General features: G+C 37.4%; 1 protein-coding gene across 1 annotated transcript in view; it reads left to right on the forward strand.

Annotated features, from left to right (window-relative positions):
- The window catches only part of ZNF804A (zinc finger protein 804A), a 1,529,955-nt gene extending 1,504,046 nt beyond the window's left edge, over positions 1-25,909 (forward strand). The window contains exon 4 of the mRNA XM_044075213.1: positions 22,181-25,909. Within this exon, the coding sequence (XP_043931148.1) occupies positions 22,181-25,415 (3,235 nt within the window). The 3' untranslated portion in view covers positions 25,416-25,909. The remainder of the gene's footprint in view (positions 1-22,180) is intronic.
- The last annotated feature ends 312 nt before the right edge of the window (positions 25,910-26,221 follow it).

A 26,221-nucleotide genomic window follows, 5' to 3' on the forward strand; every position in this document is an offset into this window, starting at 1 on the left:
AGCAGTAAGCAATGTACTCCTTCTTAGCTATTTTAACAATATACTGCAAAACATATTTTTACTCAGCAGTCTGTCACTATGGGCTTCGACATTCACAGACCTCTCTGGTCCAGCTGTAGGGGAGAAAAACACTCATTATGTATATCTGTCTATCACATTCTCAGGCTAGTATTTGCTACAAACTACTTGATAGTGATACTTACACACTACTGGAGCATTCCGGTCCCATCCATCTTGGCTCTACTGGTCTAAGACTGCCCCCTTCCTATGCTTTAGGTCAACATTGTTGTGCCATACCTGCTCACCAGTACGGGGATACCAGTAGCATTGGCGAGGTCACATGCAAGATGGTCCCAGGCCTTTGCTTGGTATTTAGAGCCCTGGTACTGGTCCTGTACCAGTCTCTCCCCATGTTTTTTTTTTTTTACTAGGAGTCCAGCCATGACCCTGGACTCCTGAATGCTCCAGCATTGTGCCCAAAAGCAATCCCTCTCCTACGCCAGCCATTGTATCTGTACAGATGGACTATAACCGAGTATAGCTGTATTCCCACCTGCTCCTTTCCAATAGTGCAATATTCCCACCCTTTGCTGTCATTGGACCATTTTGAAAAGGTGAAGCTCCACTAAGCAGTGCACAAACCCACTGAGCCAGTTTTAACACTGCTTAAAGGAGAAGTTGTTGAGCACTGTTTAGCAGTGTGAAAATTCACTTAGTTGAGTAACCTGCTGCTTTAGCATTCATGTCTTAGCAATGGCTACACCTGCTAGGCATAGCTGAGCATTGCTAACCATTGCTCACTTTTCATGTATTAAATATATCAGAATACTGACTTCATTTATTAAGTGTATATGATTTACTTTACATGACATCCCTCTATGTGCTTTCCTTACATTGGTAAGGGGTGTGACTATACTGTATGGGACAGTTGTCTATATATGGATGGTTTCATTTGTTATATGCACTCACATTTGCATTTTACACCAGCTACACTACCTTGGTTGACAAAAAACAGTTACTACATAATTTAAGTTTAAAAAAATAATTTTAATCCTTTCCGATATAAAAATAGCTTGCCTGTTTTGGTACTCAAACCATCAACGTCTGCATGTAAAGCCAGGACTCTAACCACTACACTATCTCAGCTTGGCAGTTTCACCTGTATATTTGTATTTATCTCCTATGGGTTGTTTAAGCTATGGTAAGCAGAGGGCCATAACACACACAAGCACTTAGCTATGCTTAAACATTCCTTACCTAGAAAAAAATATATAATATTATTATATTATTATGTTATATAGTGAGTATTGTGGTGTTCTGACAAGTCATTGAGGACTGGAGTAGGGAAATAATGGCATACATTTGGCTTTCAGGCTTCTATCCTTCAGAGATTCATGCTAATATATATCCTGTTTTCTATCAACTTTCTAGGTTTGTGAGAGCAATATTTATGTGGTGTTCCTATTTTTAGTGTTTTGTCCCCCCATTATTTGTGCCTTTGTCCACATTGACTGCTGTCAGGGAATATTGGCATAAATTTGACTTTCAGACTTCTAGCCTTTGGAAATTCATGCTAATGCATGACCTGTTTTCTATCAACTTTTGAAGTTTGTGAGGGCAATATGTAAGATGTTTCCTTTTTCAGGGCTTTATCCCCCATTATTTGTGCCTTTGTACACATTTCCTGCTTTAGCAGGTTGCGAGGTGTCATATGGCACTTTTACAATGCAGGGTGTGTGTCACAGAACCTGTCACAAACCCTCTGCATTTCTTTCCTGCTGCCGTATGTATTTCAGTCTGAAAATGATGATTTGTTTCATTTCAGTTTCCGCAAACACTGAAATACTGGCACAATATTAGAGAAATTTTCTAATATTATGCCAGATCATGATTAGAAAGTGCCGTATGGCACTTTCTGAGTGCAGGGGGCATGTTCAATGTCCATGCTCTACTTGAACATACCCCCTGCACTCATTCACGGTTCGTGTCCATGTAGGTTAAACAGCCGCATACCTTCATGAATATGCAAGGCGCTCTGTTGTGGCTACACGGACATGAACCACTCTGTGCAGGAACAGTACTATTCCTGTATGGAGTTTATTGAATCCCAGGGTTTGTCTTTGAAAAAAAGTGACTTTTGCATTCATTTTGTTTTTACCAGCAGCTGTTGCTTTGTTTTCCCAGGGAAAAGGCAACATTTTTGGCTTTATCATGGAACAATCTGTCATTCCCATGGTCAGTCCTTCTTCCAGTCACAAAAAGTAAAAGTTAAGCAAACAGCCTTTACCATCACAGCAGATTAGCAATTTACTTCAGACACTTTGACCATTAATTGCACCTCAGATGACTCATCTTTTACATCTGATCGCTCTGGTGTAGCATCTATAGGCAGTATAGACTGTGGGTTATGCATGTCCTTTGCAGCTGTTGGGGTCCCCTCAGTCAGCAAGGGAGATTCACTCTTGTCAGTACTAGAAGAGAGCACATGGAAGGCCTCCCTGTTTTGTCAGAATGTTGTACCCATTCCTTGGGAAGCTGCTGCTGTCATAAACAACACTGTTGGTCCCATTTTTCTTGTCAAAAAGAAACAAAAAACTAAACATGTATCTCCCTCCTCCTCAAAATTCTTTAGACAGGCATAGTTTACTGGTGTGTAGCTTAGGGTTTAATTCAATCTGCTGATCCTTCTCATACAATGGTTTATGTTAAAAGAACAATGGTACCTCTTTTCCTGAAAAGATTCAATATTTTGAATCTAGACAGGATGATGAATGGACAGAGACAGGAGTTCTTCCTCAGGTTTCTGATTCAGACTCAGAGGAGAGCTCAGATTCTTACTCTCCCTGTGGAGAGTCTCTTTCTCTGAAACTATTTCTAGAAGTGCCAATGTTCTCAGTGAGAGAACACCGTAGTTTCTCAGTCCCAAGAAAATACTATGAACTGTTACAGTAGGAAATTAAAGAACCTGCTGTGTGTATTACTGCTTGTAATCTTTTGACCATCTGATGGCGGTCCCTAAAAAGGGAGATAGAAATATATAAACGTCATAGGTGAAAACTAGGCTAACTGCTCTGAAAGGCCATTATAAGCCTAGTTCATAACCATTGGAGTGAGAGTCAAACTCTGTAGTTTATGTCTATAAGGTAAAGACCTTTACCATTATGCCAAACCCGACTTGGTGCCTTACAGTCTTTTACGTTTTTATAGACTTTTCCCAAACCTGATCCAGCAGGTATAGCTTTCATTAATCCTTCTGTTATTAAACACATAGTTAATTCCAATCCTACTATTTCTGATAAGGATGGGAAGATTATTGATAAGTATGGAAAAAGCATATGCTTCTGCAACTTTGATTTTTAAATTTTTGAATTGTAAAGCTGATATGTTAAGGTTTGTCCTGACTTCTTGTGGAAGTATGAAGAATGTTTTGCCTTAAATAATTTAAATTCTTTTACTGTTTGAGCTACTACTCATTCTCCTTTGGATAGAGATTTAGTTTGTGTCCTCTCTAATGGATACCAACAGAACAGACACAACCTAAACAACTGAAATGTTGCTGAAGCAATATGCCTGGTCAAATCCACAAACAGCCACTGTAAAATCAACTGAAACTTTTATTTAAAATAAAAACGCGTAAGTGCTTTCATCCAATTACGTTTTAAACGTCCTCAGATAAAATAATTAGATCATATGATCGCCTTAATATAGTAAAATTGTCATGTGGATGTTTAAACAGGTCTGAAGTTAGATCTTTAAAGCTACATTCAACAAAATTTAACTATTATTAGCAGCATACTGAATGTGTAAATGTAATAAATTCATAATAAAATATTCAACACACCAACCCTGAAAAAATATATATAAATAACTAACACTCATAAAAAGAATCTCACACTTATATCCTATGTCCAGTACTATGGGCTGACAGACATACGATGTGTCAAACTGCTAAATAATAATCATACCTGCCCCTATTCAGAAACATTCATGCTATTTGACAATAATAAATATATAGAACTGGCTAATTTATTTTTAATAAGCCTTCATTTTAAGGAGATTATTAATAGAAATAATATCATTCAATCCTGCGGGTGAGGTAGCATCTAAAAAAATCTGCCTCCAGAGTTCTTTCTTTTCCTGTACTATAGTTCATGGACTGCCCCTTGGACTGACATCCACCTTTTTAATGATTCCAAAAAATAAAATGTATGCTCGTTGTTTTTGTCAGTTTGCTTATACAATGTTTTGGTAGACGTTTGCTTTCCAATGTTGTACCTACGCTTGTAGATCCGCTTTCTCAATTTTTGCTCTGCCTTGCTGATGTAAAAGGTAGGGCAGCAGGTACACAGAGCGAAATAGTATTTTTATACATTTGTTGTTGACTTGGATCTCATCACTACAATAAATGAACTGGCATTGTGAATAAAAGCCACATTTGGACATTTTTCCAATATATATTATCCTCCACCAGGATAGATAAATCGAATAGCAAAGAAAGTATATTCGAGTGGATTCTTATCAATAGTCACCCCCAAATATATATATCTGGAACCCTCCCTGATGACCTCAGTGATCACTTTCTCACCTATATAATTAAACACAATACCAATAACCCCCACCACCCCACCTATAGAACAGTTAGAAATAACAAGAACATTGACCTTACCAAGTTTCAAGAGGAACTTAAATCATGCAATTGGTCCCCCCTGAAAACTTACCCCTAGATGAAGGTGTCTCTTACTTTAATGAAAAATTCTTAGCCATCCTTGACTCCCATGCCTCTGCCTGCACCATTAGGACTAAAGCAGAAACTGTGCCATGGCTTTCTAAGGAAACCAAATTAAGAATCTCGCTCAGAAATAAGGTTTGGGCCACGTGGTGTTCCACTAAATCTCCTCAGGCTCATAACAAATTTCGGCAACTTAGGAATGAGACTAAAAGAGCCATCTTACTGGATAAAAAAAATACTACTTCCATCTTCAGAATAGCAATGAAAAATACCCTCAAAAATATGGGGCAGGTATAAATACACTACTGCACCCAGATCAATCCACCACACCTACTCCCTCAGCCTCCACTGATAAACCATCGGATGATGCTGCTAATAACTTTAATAATTTCTTCACTGAGACTATCCAGGCCCTAGCCAGTCAACTACCTAAGTGTTCCTCTAACTTACAGTTTCCCATTCCCAGTACCCAAGTCTCCTTTAGCCTCCTTCCAGTCTCTACATCCATCATCTGCTCCCTAATCAAAAAACTAAAACCCACCACCCCATCTGCTGACCATCTCCCTGCTGAATACCTGCAAAAAGCAGCAAAAGTCATAGCATATCCCATTTCCATCCTGATCAACCATAGCATATCAGAGGCTACAGTCCCCTCTCTCTGGTAGCTCCACTGATCTCTCTAATTATAGGCCTATAGCTATCTTATCACCACTGGCTAAAATTATGGAAAATTGCATCTATAAGCAGCTTTTGCACTACATAATCCAGAACCACCAATGGCAAAATCTCAGCATGGCTTTCGACCACATCGTAGTACCACCACAGCCCTTCTGACCTTCTTGGATGCTATTAACTATAACAGAAACAGCAATAGACAATCTTCAGCCTTTCTCTAGATCTCTCAAAGGCTTTTGATATGGTTAACCATCAACTACTTATTTCCACCTTGAAAGCAATTTCCTTAAATAATCATTCTTTCCAGTGGTTTCAATCATATCTTTGCAATTTTGGGATCCCTCCTGTTCGGTATATACTTCTCAGAGGTACAGACAAGCACAGGAGGACTATGGCTGTCCAAGTTTGCAGACGACTGCAAACTGGGGGCCATAATTGACTCTCCAGCTGATACAGATATCCTCCAGAAGGGTCTCACTGAGATGGATACCTGGTGTCAAAATCATGGCCTCAAGCTAAATTCCAAAAAGTGCATAGTCATCCCCTTTGGAAAAAAAACAAAGTACCCGTGAACTACCACATATGTGGTAGTCCCCTAAATACAGAAAATGTAATAAGGGATCTGGGGACCTAAGTAGATAGTAATCTCTCCTTTGATAATCATATTGCCAAGGTGGTTAGAAAATCCTTCTGTGTGGCCCACCTAATCACAAAAGGGTTCGCATCTAGAACAAAAGAGGTTATTGTGCCCCTCTGCTTATCACTCATCAGACCCATCATAGAGTACAACGTCCCATTTGGGTTGTACCTTACAAGCCACCTGCAACAGCTGGAAAGACCACAGAAGTACCTCACCAAGAGGATTACTGGCCTCAAACAGATGCCCTATGCAGTCCGACTGAAGAAACTCTAGCTGTACTCGGTTGCATACCGCTTACTCAGAGGTGATCTCTTCCTGACATACAAGGCCATGTCCAACCCAGAAATGATGGACATGCTCCACCTAAAAAAAAAAACAAATCCCCAAGAGCCACATGCTATAGGGAGCTAAACCTCACCACAATGATAAATCAAACGTGCTGGAGGGATAGATTCCTGTCCCAGAGACTCCCTGTGCTTTGGAACAGGATTCCAATCTACATTAGGCAGAGCCCTTCACTAACACTCTTCAAGAGAAACCTTGACGAGTGGATGGGAAACAGAAAATTTACCCCGAGGATAACTGCAGTGGCTCTGCTGGACAGAGGCACAGGGAACTAATGGCTCTGCTGGACCGAGGCACAGGGAACTAATCTAAGGGGGTGGCAAAAGCCAACACATTCTGGCTAGGCTTATAGATGCCCTCAGGCAGATAGCCTAGTATGTACCTATGAACCTATGAACCTAATAGACAACAGCCCATCCTATGGTAAAATAAACTATCCAACCTCCTTTCTAATTCCCTTGGAGTCCCCCAGGGATCATTTATGGGTCCTCTATTGTTTTCCATTTTTATCACTGACCTCCATTTAGCCATTCCAAATGCTAACTGCATTCAATATGCAGATGACTCTACTTTAATCTGCTCAGCTACCTCCCAAACAGTATTGTAGTCACTAACCCAGAATATCTTTAATATAGTTGAAAACTGGCTTTCTGAGCATCGACTTATTTTGAATCCAAGTAAAACTAAGCTCCTACTTTTCTCTCCCACCCAAAGATCCTCTGTTTTACCCTTGTCTATAAAATCAAATAGTGGTACTACAATATCTCCTGATGAGTGCACAAAACTTCTTGGAGTTTTGGTTGATAACAGTCTCAAATTTGATACGTTTGTCAACCAAACTATTAAAACCATTCACAAAAAACTTGGTACATTATATAGGATTAAACCTTTTGTTACCCCACCTGCTAGAATAGTCATAGCTCATTCTCATCTACTGTCTACCCTTTCTATGCCTTCCCTCTGCTTACCAACTTAAACAAATGTGATCTTAATAAAATCTCCACCTGTTATAACCACATAGCTAGATTTGCCACTGGTATGCCTTACAGAACACATCACTGTAAGCACCTAAGCTATTTGGCCAAGCTAGAGTTGACCAGCCTATTAAAGTACATTCAACTAATAATGGCTCCCAAAGTACTTAACCAACCAGACGATATTCCTGTTCTTAAAAATATTATCTACCCCCACAGTACATTAGACCACTTCGCTCATCTAATAGATTGGTATTCCAAACTGTTAAATCCAAAAACATGGCAGGTAACTCTCTATTTGCCAATTCTGCTGGTAAAACTTGGAACGCACTGCCTGATGACATTACTCGGGAGACCTCCCTAACATAATTTAAGAAAAGTCTGAAGCAGTACCTTAATAAACATTGGCTATGCTCCTGCTCTACACCTGACTAAATTTTTGGAATAGCTGTGCAATTATACTATGTAACGTGTTTTCATTACGTGTGCTATATCTTAAGTCTTTGACTGTATAACTCAAATGTCTCTACTGAGCTTCTAAACTTTGACTGTACATTTTGTTATGCTTGTTCTTGTAACTACCTTTGGAGTTTTTCTTCCCGGGCCTCTGTTGAAAATGGACATGTATGCAGTCAGACTTTCCCAGTCAACAAATGGAAAATAAAATAAAAATAAATAAATAAATTAGGGACATGGGCACTGGATATATGATCCAAATATTTTTAAAACAAATGTTTCGTTTGTATACAATTTTTGGCCATGCTCCTAACATTTCATAGGTGTCATTATCATTCATGATAAACTGCCAGTTGTTTATTGATGATATCTGAAATACGATCACTGTCAGCACTAAGGATAGTAACAAAGGAATGGCCAAAGCCCGAAAGACATGCTAAACTGCCATGTTCAATACTTCTGTATGCAGTCTGATCAGCCTATCATACTGCAATTGTAGCAGTTTGTTGTGGATTTTTGACACCAGATACATCAGTCCCCATTTTACATAACAATGTGGCATAAACATCAGAACAATGCTTAGAGATAACCTCACTCTTGATATCCATAATCAGTTTAGCCGGGTATCCTCTACTGGAAAACATCACAGTCAAATTATTACACTCTTCAATAAAATCTTTATAATTAGTAACCATCCTAGCAGCATAAACCAATTGTCCCTTAATGACAGCTGGCTTCTGATAGAATGGGAGGGTTACTACTGTATTGTAAAAAAAAAAAAACTAGGAAAATGGTATTGCTTTGAATACCGAGTGATTCTAGTTCCTGTAAATAGGTCTTGTGGCTTTTTTTTGTCACAGGGGGAGTTCTATACTGGCTAATATATGGTATGGGACCTTATTGATCGTTATTTTGACATGAAGATCTAATGCATCATGTTACTTTACCAGCCATGATGTGAGTCTCTTCAGGATGTAGATTGAGACAGCTACACTTTTTCCCTCCTGCACAGCAGTTGGTCTAAACATGTGGAAGGCATTATTTATATATATATATATATATATATATATATATATATATATATATATATATATCTTTCTAGGGCTTTCCACACAGATTTCAATCACTATAATCGAATACCTCAGAATTTTTGTTCTCAATCCTTCTATGATTCTCATGATACCACTGTCAAGACTACAAATAAGAATGATGCAGTGGTATATGAAGTCTCTTTGGTCCCAGCACCAACAACCCTTGTTTTTTCAGGTCCCAAGTGGTGAGGTTTGTTAGAAGAGAAATTACTTGGTGGAGACAGCAGATATCCCTAAACCCAGGTCTCTCCTTCTCTCTCCCTGTTCCAAAGTGGTCCGTCACCAAAGATAACCCAGACTTTGCTTGCAGAGCAAGTTTAGAATAGATAAAAGAACAAGGTATGTGGGACACCAAGGACTGATGCAAGCACATTAATATAAAATAGATGCTTGCCTTGATCAAGGCACTTTACTCTCTGAATCATCTTTGGTTTATGGGACCTCTTCAATTTGTTACATGTGGTGACATGAGGTTACATGAAGTAATGTGGTGCATCAAGGAGGAATCAGGATGTACCACCTCTGCAAATAAGATATGCTAGCTTGGGATTAGCTTCAAAGCACAATCTCACTCTGCAGACATCCTACATACATTCCATCAAAACAAACCTGAGGGGCTGACAAGCTGAGCAGGATAAGGTCAGACCCACGCGAATGGAAATTATATCGGGGGTCTTCCAAGATTTGATCCATCTGTTGAAAATTCCTCAAGTAGATCTCTTTGTTTCCTCTCTCTGAGCAATCAGATGGCAAGATTCTGCTTAAGCCCATTCTGAGAAACAGGAAACTTAAAAGGAAGATATAGACTGGGTCCCTTTTGTGCACTATGAGGTATATGTGATTTTAATTTATGTGAGCGTTCTGCTCTTAGAATTCATGCAGTTATTAAATTAGAAATTCAGCTAATGTTTACAGTTTTGCAATACACTTATGTATAAATAATTTCTATATGTAATAGGTAAGGAAAGTATGTGTGTTTTTATTATTGACACATTTTTTACTGACAGGTTTTATCAAGTAGTTCATGTTTTGCTTAGAATTTTAGAGTTTTTAATCAATTATATTGTGATAAATTCAAGTAATGTATTAACCAATGAAATCACATGGAGAACTATTTAAATGTTGAGAAGGAAAGGGTTTATGTATAAGTCTGAAGAAGCCTCCGGGCGAAAGCGCTTACTTTCTGTGATTAAAGGAATTATTTTTACGCCTCTGAACAGAGTTTTGACTTTCCTGACGTTTTGATATAGCTGGTTGTTATTTAGACCACTTTGCCACACAGATACCAGAAGCTTATGCAATTTGGTGTGATTTTCAGTGTTTTATTGCTGGTTCTGTGCTCCGGTGGCTGGGTGTGTATCTGTTGGATCATATTTTACATTTTTTACTTCACACACCGGCCGAAGGGAATGGCGGTGAGTCCTAATGCAAGTACTGCCATAGAGCTGCCTTATAATCCTGTGCCTTTAAGGAATGAACGTTTTCATGTTTGTGTGACTGGCAGAGACAATCTACTGTTAGACTATGAACCGAACGTTGAATCGAACGATGGCGTTACATCTAATGACAATGTGTTGAAGCTCTCTGAGGATCTGGATACGCTGGAAAACGATCTTTTAAGGCTAAAGAAACTACAATTGCAGAGACAATACTTTGAGGCATGTTTAGCGAAAAGGATTATACCCCGTGGTTTGCGGGTCCTGAAAATGCCCACGTCAGGTAACAGACTTCCTGACTTACTTTATAAGTGGCAACAGCTCAACATTGAGCTTAGTTTTAACTATATGAAGTTGCTTATTGACTTCAATCTACCGGAAGAGACTGAACTTAGACTGAAAGTGAATAAATTGTTTGAAAGTATTAAATTAAACTTTCCGGGTGACAACACGGATAGCAGAATTGAAAAAATAATTGATAATGTCTCAGTGATAGAGAGACGTATGTTAGATCAAAAAAAGAATAAAATACTAAGGGACACAAGGGATTTTAGAAACTCCAATGTGTTCACTTGGCCTAGGCAACGCTTTAATAGCCAAAATGTTAACAATACTTCACGGAACAGTTCAAATATGGCTGTTGTGAATGCAAATAACTCTGTTAGTAATGCTGTTAATAATTTACATGATGCTGTACCTGTTGATTCTGTGAATGTTTCTAATGATTTTACAACAAATAATAGCAACTTATTAGTAACGAATGAGCCTCTTCCCATTGAGAATGTTATTGATAGCACTATCATTAATAATAAAAATAGAAGTCTATCAGGTAATTTGGAAGTAGATACGTGCCGAGTTGAAGCAGCAGGAATGTCTAGTCCTATGAATAATGTCTCCGTGAGTACGGAGCCTGCAGTTAGACCTAAATCAGGCGTTAGCTCTGTGCACATGTCTACAAGGTATACAGAGGACAGGACTGTGCATACCCCTTTCCCCATTGCACAAGATCAGTATTTGGGGAGGAGACGCTCAGCAAGCAGGGGAAGGCAAAAAAGGAAAGTGTCATACGAGGAATATCAAGGCCCCACTTTGAAGAAGATGTGGGGAAAACGAATCATTGATAGTTAATTTATCTAGTAGAGATTTAACTATTCATGAAACACAGGTTTTAAATAAAGGACTTAGTTTTATCCCTACGAAAAGAAGCAATGTTGTTGACTCAGTTATAGATGCTAAAATGTTTGTTAGGAATGTTCAACTCAAATTAGATTTTGGAAGCTCCAATGATATAGCAAATGGTCCTGGCTTTCGTGCAAACAGTACCTACATCCCACAATTACATCCAATAGTAGATGTCTTTTCTAGAAAGCTGGAAAGTGATATACATGATTATTTTGAAAAGAGTAAAGGTATGAGATACAGGAATAACTTAACGTTTGCACAGAGGCAAGCCCTAAAAGATCTAAGGAATGACCAGACCCTAGTTATCAGACCAGCTGATAAGGGTGGCCCAATTGTCCTCATGGATACTGATGAATATACTTCCATTATGCTAGAACTTTTGAGTGACACGAATTATTATGTTAGAATAGACATGACCACGGTATCAGACAAGGTGTTTCAGACGTTTTTTATGTTAGACGATTTACTTATGTCCTCTCTCATCACTAAGGAATTGTATGAATACTTAAAGGTCCAGAACCCTTTAATACCTATCATCCAAGGCTTACCGAAGGTTCACAAGTCACAAGTTAGGCCACCAATGAGACCAATAGTGGCAGGCCAAGGATGGATCACTGAACCACTCTCTATTTTTACAGAATACCATTTAAGACCTTTGGTAGATGCTAATAGTAACATATTGAGGGACAGTAAACAATTCTTGATTGATTTGTATTCATATATGAGCAGACAGGATGATACTCTATCCTATTTTTTAGTCACCTTGGATGTGGTCAGTTTATTTACTGTAATTCCAAATGATTTGGGTATCCAGTATGTACAAGATTATTTGAGGAGCTATTCAGATTTCTCAGATGAGAAGATTGATTTGATATCCCTTTTTTTTGAAACTATCTTGATGAACAATATATTTATGTTTGATAATGACATCTTCTTACAGAGGGATGGCGTAGCTATGGGAACTTCATGTGCCAATAGCTACGCCAACCTTGTTATGGCTTGGTGGGAAGAAAGCTTTCTTTATAAGCTGGATTTGTTTTCAAGATATGTAGGTATATACCGCAGGTTCGTGGATGACCTCTTTCTGGTTTGGCTTGGTGATGTAAGTTCTTTGTTTGAGTTAGTTGAACTAATGAATAATTCCACGGCATTCCTCAAATTCACCCTGAATTTTTCTAAGGATGAAATTTCTTACCTAGACGTAGGTATAAACAGACTGAGTAATGGGATGCTTAACACTTCTGTCCATAGAAAATTGTGTTATAGAAACACACTTCTCCATAGGAATAGCATGCACCCTAGTTTTGTATTTGACAACGTGGTGAAAGGGCAGATTGTGAGAGCCTCTAGGCTTAACCCATCTAATGAAGGATATTTGAATGAGTTAGATGGTCTACGAGTTAAACTGAAAGAGAGAGGCTACAACAGGGAGATAGTGGAAAAAAGGATTTTAGAAGTCAATGGATTAAGAAGTAATACAGCGAAGCTGTATTATTCTGAATTAGTTAGTCCCCCTGTCATCAATAATACACTGACCACACATGATTTCAGGGCCCCTCTGTTTTTTACCAAAGATGCCCTGCAGCTAAGAGAACTCATGGCTAGAAATTGGGATATCCTACTGTTAGATGATGACATTAAGCAGGTTGTAGGTCCTAAGCCTAAGGTTTATTATAAAAATAAACCAAATCTCAAGAGATTACTGTGCAACCCAAAGAACACCAAGAGAGGGGAAGATATGAATAGGGGCAGTTCTAATACAACACCATGTGGAAAGTGTAATCGGTGTATGTATATACATGAAGCTACCACTTTTACGCATCCAACCACGAAGCAAGTGTTTAATTTTAGTACTAACACTAATTGTAGCAGTAGGGATGTTGTTTATTTAGCCAGGTGTGAGGCATGTCCTGCGTTCTACATCGGAAAAACTAATAGGTCGTTGAAGGAACACATTAGAGAACACACCTACCATATCAGGCTAGGATCCGATTGCAATGCATTAGCGAAACATTGTAAAGATCTGGGTTCCAATCATACTTTTAGGTTTTGTGTCATACAAAAAATTCATGTTAATCCGAGGGGGGGAGATGTCATCAACTTCACCCTAGAATGTGAACTAAAATGGATAATTAGGTGTAAAGCTGACCATGCACCTGGATTAAATTATAAAACACAAATTAAGCCCATTCTGAGAAACAGGAAACTTAAAAGGAAGATATAGACTGGGTCCCTTTTGTGCACTATGAGGTATATGTGATTTTAATTTATGTGAGCGTTCTGCTCTTAGAATTCATGCAGTTATTAAATTAGAAATTCAGCTAATGTTTACAGTTTTGCAATACACTTATGTATAAATAATTTCTATATGTAATAGGTAAGGAAAGTATGTGTGTTTTTATTATTGACACATTTTTTACTGACAGGTTTTATCAAGTAGTTCATGTTTTGCTTAGAATTTTAGAGTTTTTAATCAATTATATTGTGATAAATTCAAGTAATGTATTAACCAATGAAATCACATGGAGAACTATTTAAATGTTGAGAAGGAAATGGTTTATGTATAAGTCTGAAGAAGCCTCCGGGCGAAAGCGCTTACTTTCTGTGATTAAAGGAATTATTTTTACGCCTCTGAACAGAGTTTTGACTTTCCTGACGTTTTGATATAGCTGGTTGTTATCTAGACCACTTTGCCACACAGATACCAGAAGCTTATGCAATTTGGTGTGATTTTCAGTGTTTTATTGCTGGTTCTGTGCTCCGGTGGCTGGGTGTGTATCTGTTGGATCATAAGATTCTGCTTAAGGACTACATGCAAGAATACCTGGAAGACACACATTTTCTTTTCCTTGGCAAGAATGTTCTTGCATGCTCTTTCACCCTTTTCCCTAATATCCATAGGACATTTGAAGATTTAGAAGGAATCCCCTAAGACCAATGTGGTGAATCACTTCTGGTCAAGACAACTGTGGTTCTCCCTTCTTTTAGAAATGGCCAGGGCAAATTACCATAAGCCTCCTCACAGACTGGATCTACTCACACAATAACAAATGTGTTTGATACACCCTGACACCAATCAGCTTCAACTAACTTCCTGGATGATAGAGCCTTAATTCATTTTAGGCACCTGTTCACTGAGGATGTGCAGCAGGTATTAAAGTAGGTAAAAAATCCTGCAATGAGAAAATCATATATTAGCAAATGGAAAAGGTTTTCTAGTTGTTGCCGACAACATAACCAACACCCATTCAAGGCTAGTTGTTTCCTGGTTTAACAATACTTGTGTGAGTTACTATCCTATGGCCTTTCTTACATCTCTATCAAGGTTCATGAATCCTTCATTTCAGCATGTCTACCCATGGATCCTCTTCTTTCAATGAATTCCCATTTCAAAATGTTTTTGAAAGGGATTTTGCATAAGAGGTCTCCATGAAAAACAGTAGCCACTCTTTGGGATCTTAATGTTGTGTTAGAAAATCTAATACATGCTCCATTTGAACCACCTAACCTGTCTGACTTGAGGTTTTTAGCGTGGAAAAATGGTTTTACTGATTAATGTAACATTTACAAGAAGGGTATCTGAGCTGCAAGCTCTTATGGTGAGTCAACCCTATCTCATTCCCCACAGGGTCAGTTTTTTTTGAGAACTAATACTTCATTTATGCTTATCCAGGTTTACTTCAAGCCAGACTATCCATCTTCACATTTTCTTTCCTGAATCCAAAAATGAGGGAGAAAGGATTCTCCATACCTGAGATCTCCACAGACAACTCAGGTACTATCTTGACAGAACTAAATCTTTCAGATTGTTGGATCAACTGTCTGTTTCTTATGAAGGTCAGAAGAAGAGACAACCTCTGTCAAAACTATTTCCAAATGGTTGTCTAAGGCTATTACCTTTTGTTATACTCTGCACAAAAAAAAAAAAAAAAAAACACTTTTACAGTAGCTGCAAGGCCTACACTACTAGGGTCTTCACTTACTCTATGGCTTTTTAGAAAGGGGTTAAATTCTAGAAATATTCTTGAAGCTGCAACTTGGTTATCAGTATGTATTTTTACAAAGCACTACGGGCTTGATTCCTTCTTTAGGTCTTGGTAAGACTTTGCAAAGATAATTTTACAGGGGGCTCATGGGTTCTTCTCCTTCCACCTCCCAAATGTAGTAAGCTAGGGCAATCTAGCTATATACCTATGGCTACTGCAGCAGTGATCAACATGATGAACATAATACAGTTTTGTAAGTAAATTTACTGTAACAGTAGATGTTTGTGATCTCTCTTGCAATAGCCTCTCTCTCTCTCTCTCTCTCTCTCTCTCTCTCTCTATCACCATTGTCTTATGGTATGTTGTTTATTTGTTTATCCCATTGTATGGTTATCTATTTTTTTGTTCTGCCTAGGATTGCACTTTCAGGGCTCAACCTCCCTCGATCTGTTTTCATGAAAACTCTGAAAGGCTTGCTTCCAAACCTGTCATCTAGTCAGCTCAGCTCAAGCTGCATGACAGTTTGGTGGTGTGAAAGGTGCCCTGAAGCTATGGAAGCTGGCAGGCTGTTTTATCCTTGGCAGGATATAACCCATATAGTTAAGAATGCTGCAGCAGTGATCATTTGAACATCTGCTGTTATGGTAAGTTTTCATAAACAACTCTACTTTCCTTCGTTCACTTTTTATATTTGTCAATAACATCTTATGACAGACTGATATTACTAAAGTTAATGAGGTGCATAACAATATTGTAAATTATAAAGTATGATTTTAAATGCTCTAAACTATTAAAGAAATAATGATTATTACTGAAATCAAAAAAGGAGAAAACCTTACACAGCAAAATAACATTCTTAATTTACTTCAGTTTCAAATAAAGTTTCTTCATTGTACTTTTATGAGGAATACTTCAAAAATGCAGTACTGATCTCTTCAGTCCAGATGAAAAACATCAAGTAAGATACCTGCTTAAGAATTTGTTTTAGTACCTCATTTATTTCATATATGTCTGACACAGAGAAATAAAATTATGTTAATTCATGGAAGAATACCATGCAGCTCCTGAGAGAATCTGTGGATGAATATACTTCAAGATGAAAAGTCAGCAGTGGGACTACTGATTGCAGTGTATGAAATGCAATCAGCATTTTACTTTTTCTTTAAGTACCATAGAGAGGTAACGTCCTTTCTACAGTTCAGTAAATCCAGGTTCAATTAGCAATTTGAACTTTTGATGAAGTGACAGGGAGAGATGGATGTGCTCATCATAGATTGGAAGGTATTTGTTGATAATGCTCTCTTAGGAGAGGTATGGTGAAAAGAGGGGAGTTGACCTCACATGTAATTGATATGAGCGGGAGGCAGGGAAGGGAGTGGGTAAGACATATAAATAACCCTCCCCCCAGGCACATGCAAAAGATGTCTGAGCCCCCAAGAAGCCCTTAGGATTCACAATCAGCCCAGCAATGCAGTAAAATAGATGTGGGGCACATGGATGCTGGCCTGGTTAAATGATATTTCAAGGGCGATTTTATAAAACCATTACATTTTCTTTCTTTTTGGAATACATTTTTTTTTTTTTTGTGTGTCTTCCACCTCAAAAACAATGGCAACTTAGTACACCCTATGGTCATAACTATTAAGATTGTCAGTTAAAAAAATATATATGCCATTTATTTCAGAACAACTCAGTGATGGATTGTCTAATGTGTACAACTGTGAAATACTGGTGTACTTAAATCCTGAAAATTATTTATTTCCCAGATCCTCACTATAATAGCATGAAAGGCATAGATGATAAAATTTAACCCTGAAGTAAGAAGATTAAAAATATGAACAGTACAGAAGTACAGGGAAATATTAAATTAATTTTTCAGAAAATGATCAAAAAATTAAAGATTCTGATGTCTGGTCAAAATGGAGAGCCGTCATCATGCCTAATTGCCAAGCTCCATTCTTACTCTGACTCTGAATAAAACTCAGTAATATCAAATCGTTGTGCCTTAGATTGGTGAGTAGTAGATGAACATTAACTGCAAACTTGTGTAGTATTTTATTATGGTCCATGACCAGAAAAAAAAAGGATTCAAGAAATGCTATCTGCAAGATAGTGATGGAGTCATGTTGCTTAACATACCATGCAGACAGAACAACAGAGATTACAAATGTCAGGGAGAATGACCCAACAGAGAGTAAGATGGATCAGACTGACTGAGCTGCAAAATGCTAACATGCTGCTAGTTGATCATTGCCAAAGATTATAAGACTTCCAATCTGGAAGTACTCTCCCAGCAATCTGTCTGTGTACAGGAGGTAGGCACTGGCATCCAGGGCATGCAGCACAGAAAGACTTCTACCAAAGCTTGGCTTGAGGTAATGAAAGCTACACCAGTTGAACTGGAAAGTAGTGGCAGAAGAAAAAAAATCAATGTTTCACTGGAGTGCCTTAGAAAAATGGTGGTGTGGCTCACACAGGTTATATGTAATGGAACTTAATGAATGGACTGCAGTTCCATCTGAAGGAATAAAAATCACAAGATTCCAAAGGGTTAGTATCCTTCAAAACAACATAAGCCATATAACAAGTTCTATACTCATTGTGATAGAGACTTTTACAAAAATTGGATTCTGGTGGCGTCATGAGCTCTTAGTAGCATCTTCAGGATTGGGGAGAATCATGTGCTCTCTGATTGAAATTCCTTTGATATATCCAAGAAAGACCTTTCCAGGCAATTGTCATGATTTGTCAGCAGGAGTAATGGAGATGTAGATTCAGATGAGTCATCCTCAAGTTACTGGTAGGATGCCTCAGAGAAGTATGTCAGGATGAAAATCCCTGAGAAATTTCCCATCTTTAAAATGGGAAAGGCAGTAATGCAGACAATGGCTTTTCCAATTAATTGTATGAAAGGGAATACTGTTTGAGTAATCTCTCAATTGTCCAGTGCTATTCTGAACTACCATGTCCCTAGTAACAGCTGCATGTGTTATTGAATGGTTTTAGACACCTGAATTTTTCATATCAGTTTCTGTGCTTTGGTGAACCTTTGCATTTTTGTACAGTTTGCAAATTGTGATTGCTTTATCTCTAAACTGTGCCTTGTTTTTTTTTTTTTTTTTTTTTTTTTTTTTGAGTGATCCACAGTCAATTAAATTCCTATATCACTATCTAAAATGTGGGCTGTCTTACAGAAGACTCCATGAATGCTATTATGCAGTGATTGGCTAAAAAATAATCTACCTGCTGATGTTGTCATCACCTTCTTAGAATGCAACCAGAACCAGCTGATGACACAATGGCAACAAACTGACAACTCAGAGAGAAAATTTTGCTGCATCGGGTATTTTTTTTTTTGCTTTGAGTTTCTCTGTCTAATAACCATGTGATAATGTAAAATAAAGATGAAGTGTCCCAGCAAGAAAAGGATCTGGAGGGATAACTCTGAGTTCTGAGTCATTTGCTTTTAATATGCAAGTCTATAATTCATTTCATCAATGTAAGTCTATAATTCTTTTATTCAGTGCAAGTCTACAATTCATTTCTTCAGTCTCATAGGATTTTTCACAACTTTTTGATGTGCTTATTTTAATGTATAAACTGACTTTTTCAGCTGAAGCTGAGCACTCTGATTTTTATTGTAATGTGCACATTTTCCTTTATACTGTTGTATGGGTTATTCTGTTCAGAGCAGATCTGTTCCCTTCACAAAAGTAACCTTGTGGGGTTGCCTCATTTATACAGGTATACTGAAAGCTTTATTGAAGGGTTGTATGGCTCACTCTAATATGAATGTTTGGGTGGGGTGGTGTTCAGAGAGAGATGGTTTTGTTAGGCAAGAGTTCAATGTTTATATGCACTAGTACACAATTATGCCAGGTATGTTTTATAGGGTTTGCCTATAAAACTCCCACAGGAGGAATAGCTGCAGAGATTTTTCTAACTTTATCCAAAACAAAGGGAAGATTAACTCTTTCCTTCAATGGAACTCTGTCGCATCCAGAAACGTTTAAAAATCAATTTATATTACCACACTTCAAACAAATGATCACACCTCTACAGCCATAAATGTTACTAAAAAAGTATAAATTGAAAGCTGTTCAAAACTAGTCTTTACAATGGTTATAATAATTTCATTCTATGTCTTAAACTGGATGTAATAATTCACAACAGTAAATATTAACATGTTTATGTTTTGCAAATAACTTATAATATCCCAATAACTGCTTGAGTAACAGACACATTGTCAGAAGCATTTCATTCACTTATCTGCAAGCTTTTATATAAGGCTTAGCAGTTCTGTTTGTGTCATTTGTTTGTTGAAAGATTTTGACTACTATATGAGAATTATGACAGAAAAAATAATAAAAAACAACATTATATATATCTTAAGCTACAATAGGTAGAGATCAGATATCCATGCATTTGTGTTTGTATATCATGCAGGCTTTTAAGATGATATCTCTTAATCACTTATATGTAGAAAAGTTTTGGAATTATTCGTGAAAATAAATCTTGGTATTACATTGCGGTAGTGGTGCTGCGGTAGCATTGTCACCTCACAGTAAGACGTTGTCCTGTTCGATTCTCAGCTAGAGCGTCTTCTGTGTGGAGACATGCGTGAATGGGCGTACCTTCGTTGAAGGTTGTGCGTCAGGGCCGGCAACTCTGCACGTAAAAATCTACTGCCAATCATTAGCGGACCGGAGTTCCGCTGTGGCGACCCCTAACCAGGAAAAGTCGAAAGACACAACAACATCAACCAGACACCTATAATGATCATTAAGATAATCACAGAGAAGCACATTGAGAAGTTACTAGGGTTTAATGAGTTTAGTGTTTCAGATTTTGAGACCTACTTTAGGGCTGCTAGGCTTTAAATGTTGCATGGACTATTCATATCACATTAAAACAGAATTTGATACTTATAATGGAATTAGGAGGCATATATGCTTTTTCCTAAATCCTTACGGGCAGACAGAAAAAAGTGTCAGACTTGTAGTTTATTGGCCATGGTAAATTTTGTTGACCTCGTCAGTCGGGCTATCAAGGGAACTGGTGTATCTATGTTCATAGGTAGAAACAAGGCATGCAGTTAAGGAGACCACTGAAGAGCCTTATTCAGTTTCCTAACTGCTACAGACCAGTGTCTGGTTAGGTAATTAGCTCAATTTATATGATGTTTTCACTACAGGCAAATAAAGAGTTTGGGACTCAAACCCTAGAATGCAGGAAGCAGCTCATTAACAGCACCAAGCCTGAATTATCTGTCCTAAATGCCAGACTATAATTCGCTAGGGAAGTCGCTTCTTATAAATATGGTTAAGTTACAGGAAATAATGGGCCTCAGAATAACGGATTTGAAAAGATGTAGCCATGGTTTCATCTTCTGGTAAAATCTGTTAGTGAATGAAACACAGATTTCTTAGTAGATTTTGCTTAGGAATATGGAGTCTGCTTGGAAGGTACAGAGCCCTTTGCATATTTATTACTGGTTCTGAGTAAGCTGGGTCAGAAGAAAAAAATCACATTGTTTAAAAATAATTATTGACAAGAGAAGAGAGTTTTTGTATAATTTGGGATATTAGATGGTTATATAAAATGTTAGTGGGCATAAAAGTGAACATAACTATCAAGTATAGATCAGCATGAGTACATGAGCTGCAGGTGCAATCATGGATTAAACACCTGATCCCTTAAATGTAGCAGACCCTAATTGTATCTGTGTCAGAATGAATGTGATTATGGTATAGAGGACAAACTGTTATGTAATAACTGGGGGTGTATGGCATTAACCTGAAGATTTCTACTCATCAAATGATTGAAAATATTACCAAGTAATGCATGTTTAGGGAAAATTTTGCTGGTATATTGTTTGCATGAAATGTGTCTTACTTTAATATTGATCTTAGTTTCACATGTGTACTGAATTTATAACGTGTTTCATGGCAGGCGTATCGTCTGTAGGTTTCCTTCCTACTTTTGAATCATTGTTTTGTCTCATAATGTTGACTTCTTAATGTTCTTCTTTTTCAGTAAAGTGATTTATAAAATATAAAGAGTGCAGGATGACCGGATGTGGCATAAATGAGCAAATCGAAGTATAAAAGTATTTAAAAAGGTAAAATGGAACTAGATGATATGCATGAGACCAGCTATGAAATGGTAAGACACATTCAGGGCTATTGAAGTTGTTTTTTTTTCATGTGCAGTATACTTCCCACTTGTTAATTAAAAGTCAGACACTACATGGGGATGCCACAGTATCAAATCTGGATGATTATTATTAATGGTTTGTAGCTTGATGTTTTTAAATCATCATGACACTGATGAAAAAATACAAACTCTCATTGTATCATGCTCAGTAGCCAAATAGGCTGCTTCTGAATCAGATTGTTAGTTTATTATTTTGTCATGCTTCAGGTCAGAGACAATCCTCCTGCATCAGATGTAGATAATAACTGTACTCTTTGGCTCAGGCAGTCTATAATGAAGGTTCACAGTGCAAAAGTTTTCTCAAAATCTTTAAAGAATATTAAGGCAATAAGCAGTATTTCTCAATATTTCAACCGCCCTAAATACTAGATTTATTTACATGAGTTATGACTATGCTTTTAAGCATGTTATGTTATATAGCTATTCTCAATTTTGTCTTTCTTTTTACAGTGCTCCGGGTAGTGGTCCAATGTTTAAGTCTACAACTGTTGCTGTGGTTGAAAATGCCAATCAAAACCAGCAGAACATTTTCACAGTTGATAGAAGCAAAGCAGGAGACAGCGAATACTTAGTTAATCAAAGCACTGCAAACACTGAGGAAGCATGTTCAATTTCAGGTCAAATTTCTGAAACTGGAAACAAAAGACCTGAATATGTCAAGACAAGAAATCAAATTCATGGGGTCCACAGACAGAAAATACCAGTTTCGTTTTCTTTTTCTAAGAAAACGTCTGTCAAACTTGAGTCATCAGCTGCTGTTTTCTATGAAAACAATGAAGAAGGATCAGCGATTGGCAAGTATGATTCAAAGTGCAGAATTGTCTCTGGATTGTCTGGTCTTCAGTCTATGTCTTCAACTGAAACAAGTACACAGTCAGAAGAAAACTGCACTTGTGTTATTCCTTCAATCGAACAAAGTAATGGATCTACAGATTCAACACTAGTAAGAACATCAAATAACGTGCATGAGAAAGAAGAGGAAAATGAACCCGACAACATTACCGTTCCACATTCTTTACCACCATATTCAGATGTGGCAGATGCTTCATACTTAAACCTCCAAACCAATGAAGGGCAATCTCTGACAACAGGAATGTTAACTGATATTGATGAACCTCGCAGATCTATTTGTGCTATGCAGGCCGAAAACACATCTTCCAGTAAAGGTGATGAAGAATTACCAATATTAGAATACAACTCACAAGAAAAGGAAAGTATAGGACCTGCAGACGTGTCAGCAGGAGACATTGCCAGAGAGGGTATAACTGAATTACTTCAAACTACTTTAGAGGAAAAGCATTGTGCCAGTCCAAAAAGTGAGATGAATGGATGCAGTAGGTCATATAGAGATTTCATTCCTGTACTGAGTAAAGATGGAACAACCATTCTGCAGTGGCCATCAGAAATGTTAACATTCACTTGTACTGAACCATCAATATCTTACAGCTGCAATCCATTGTGCTTTGACTTTAAATCATCCAAACCACGTGAATGTCTGGCAAGCAATAAAACTGAACATTCATCAGAAGCACAGGTCCCTATGGATGATATAAAGCCTCAAGAAGACCCATGTAACAGATTAATTGTGAACAACATCGATATAGATGATGAAGTCATTTCAAGCTGCACTACTGATTTTAAAGTATCCACAGTATCAGGAAATAATAAACACAGATTGCAGAATGAAAGATATAACTCAGACATTGCAGTGTTGTCTGATGTGAGTCTGTGTCATAATGTACCTAAAAACTCAGACATTTATTGTCTAGCAAGACTTTCATTAAAACACAAGCATTGTAAAACTCACACTAAGGAAATAATTGGAAAAAAGCACACATCTGATACATTTAGCAGGCATATCAGGGACATTTCATGTCATAAAAAGAGGAAACGAAGAAGAAAATTGTCACGCTATAGTCACAGAGAATCGCACAGAAAGGACTGCAGGCATTTTCATAAATATGAAGATGGATATGCCTCTTGCAATGATCTTCAAAGCTGCTCAAGACAGTCAGAAGAACAGGAGTCATTGCATCAAATACAATTGGAATCAACAAATGAATGCCAACCACTTCAACAATGTTGCTGCATCTTCTCGAGAGGTTGTCAAAAAGAAAGTGAGCCAGATGTTATATCAAAATGCAGTTGCGTAAACCCAAATTTTGGCATGCCTAGTGACAGGAATGGAGCGAATTTTGAAACATTTCCAAATGAGAGTAAAACAAATCCTTGTAAAGAGTCACCCCCTCAACAACTTTTGTTAAATTCCAACAATTGTATATTGACAGACTCTGAGTCAAGTAACAAAAGCGAACAATGTGTGACAGATAATATTAACTCTATCTCAGACAGCAAATCATCAAATCCGCCAGGTCCTGAGAAGTCTTCTAACACTAGTAACTCATCAAAGAGAAGGACTGACTTTGTCAATGATGATTCTGATGAGTCCCCAGTAAAGCAAAAGCGACCATCAAGGAAACATATATTTTGCATCACATACCCAGAGTTGGACAACAAACCAAAAAGAAAACGGAGGAGAAAAAGATCTAAACCACACCCTTTTAATGGCGAACATTCAAGCAGTAAAATGGATGACATAGCAGTAACAAATGTTCTAGTGAAAGACATAGTAGAAGACACTAGGACATTAAAAGGTGACACTAGCAAGCACCAAATGCTACAAATATCAAATGCTGAGAAATTAGGGCAGCTACAAAATAATGTCATGACTGATAATCAGGCATCTTCATCAGATGGAAGTCTAACCCTTGGGTTCACCAAGCTTGTTTCTGGACAGTCATCAGATGAAGAAATGTATACACAAATGTTTACAAGATGTGACTATCCCCCATCCTCAACACTATCTGTAAAGACAGAGGAAGCAGAAAATAATAATGAATATGCTAGTAGTCATGGAAGGACAGATGACCACAGTATTGAAATATTACACACAAATACTGAAAACTCCCATGAAAACTCAAATCATTTTTATGTTAAGCCAGTCCATATGAAATTTCATCATAACATAAATGACAAATGTAGCAGTTGGGCTCAGCAGAATAGAGAAGTTCGGAATTGTCAGCAAACTCTAGAACTGAAAGGCCCACACATCAATAATCATGCATTTTCAATTAAACATCAAGGATCCAGTCCTTTGTGGTTACCTGATAATACAATGATATTTATTCCAGAGGATGATGAAAAATATAGGAGTCTACAGATACACACCTGCCAGCAGATAGCTCATCAGATAGCACACCAGCACATGATGAGTAACTCTCTAAAGTTTGCTTTTACTGGCACAGGGGCTCAACCTTGTGCTTCTGTACTACAACCTTTACATGTACAGCAAGCAATAGCATCTACCTCTTTAACTACAATTCATCATCACTCACTTCTTCAGCAACCAGCTGCAGTGTTTACAGGAAAGTTTTTGCAACCACATCAACAGTTTCTTTCACAAGTCCCCACCATCACAAGAGCACCATTGTCTCATTTTTCTTTAGCATCTGGAATCTGCTCAGGAAGTCATCCGGGTTTTGTAGGAACCCCTCATCTTTCAGTGATTCCTGCTGCAGCCTTACATACTGGCAGTTTGCCGTTTCCACCTTTACCAAATCCATCTTTATTTACTCCTTTAGTTCAACAACATGCTACACTAGTTCCACTACATCAACTCTTTTAGATAAAAGTCCTATAATGCAACTGGTATGCACTTTTTATTGAAGCAACTGTGATTTAGGTATTGTTAGCAATGAAAGCAGTGCTGCAGTAAAGTAGCAAATACAATATGTCAATAATGAATGGTTAATGTTCAAGATAGAGTAATTTCTTTACCACAAAATATCATTTTTGTTTCCTAAACTGTAAATGCAAATGTTGGTAAGAAACAGTTAAATCCATGTGAAAAGAATGCTGATATATTTAAATCTGACATAAATGACATAAATAATGCCTAGGCACAGAATGTGTATAGTGTACATAGGTATATTTATAGGAGTATATGTTTTATCGTAAACTTGGCTTTCTCATTTTTACTGTACTGGCACCCACTGAACGTTTAGAAAAGCTGATGCACTATGTTTTATACAATGTTCCCTTAAAATGCAAATTGACTGATATAAATTCCTGCAATAATTTTTGTTAATTTTTAGAGTAATAAAATTATGTGAGCCTTTTTGCCTTTTTTGATTATTTAATCTATGTGTTATATCTGATTTATGCCAGCATTTAAAAGTATAACTGTTTGCCTAAGAGTCTGTCTATTTATCTTATTTATTTACTACCCCAAATAAAACATTAATAGTAGAATAAGCATAACTAATGATTTACACCTGTGATAGAAAAAAAATGCGTGAATGACTAAATCAGCCTTACCTGAGACAGAAACTACAATGCATCCAAAGGTGGAGTGTGTATATGCTATATCATAGAGGGATAAGTATACTGAATCTAAAAGTATTCTAAAGAACTAAAACAAACAGTATTTTA

This window comes from Protopterus annectens, chromosome 6.part0, assembly GCF_019279795.1.
Source record: "Protopterus annectens isolate FY-2018-M chromosome 6.part0, PAN1.0, whole genome shotgun sequence".
Taxonomy (NCBI): Eukaryota; Metazoa; Chordata; order Ceratodontiformes; family Protopteridae; genus Protopterus; species Protopterus annectens.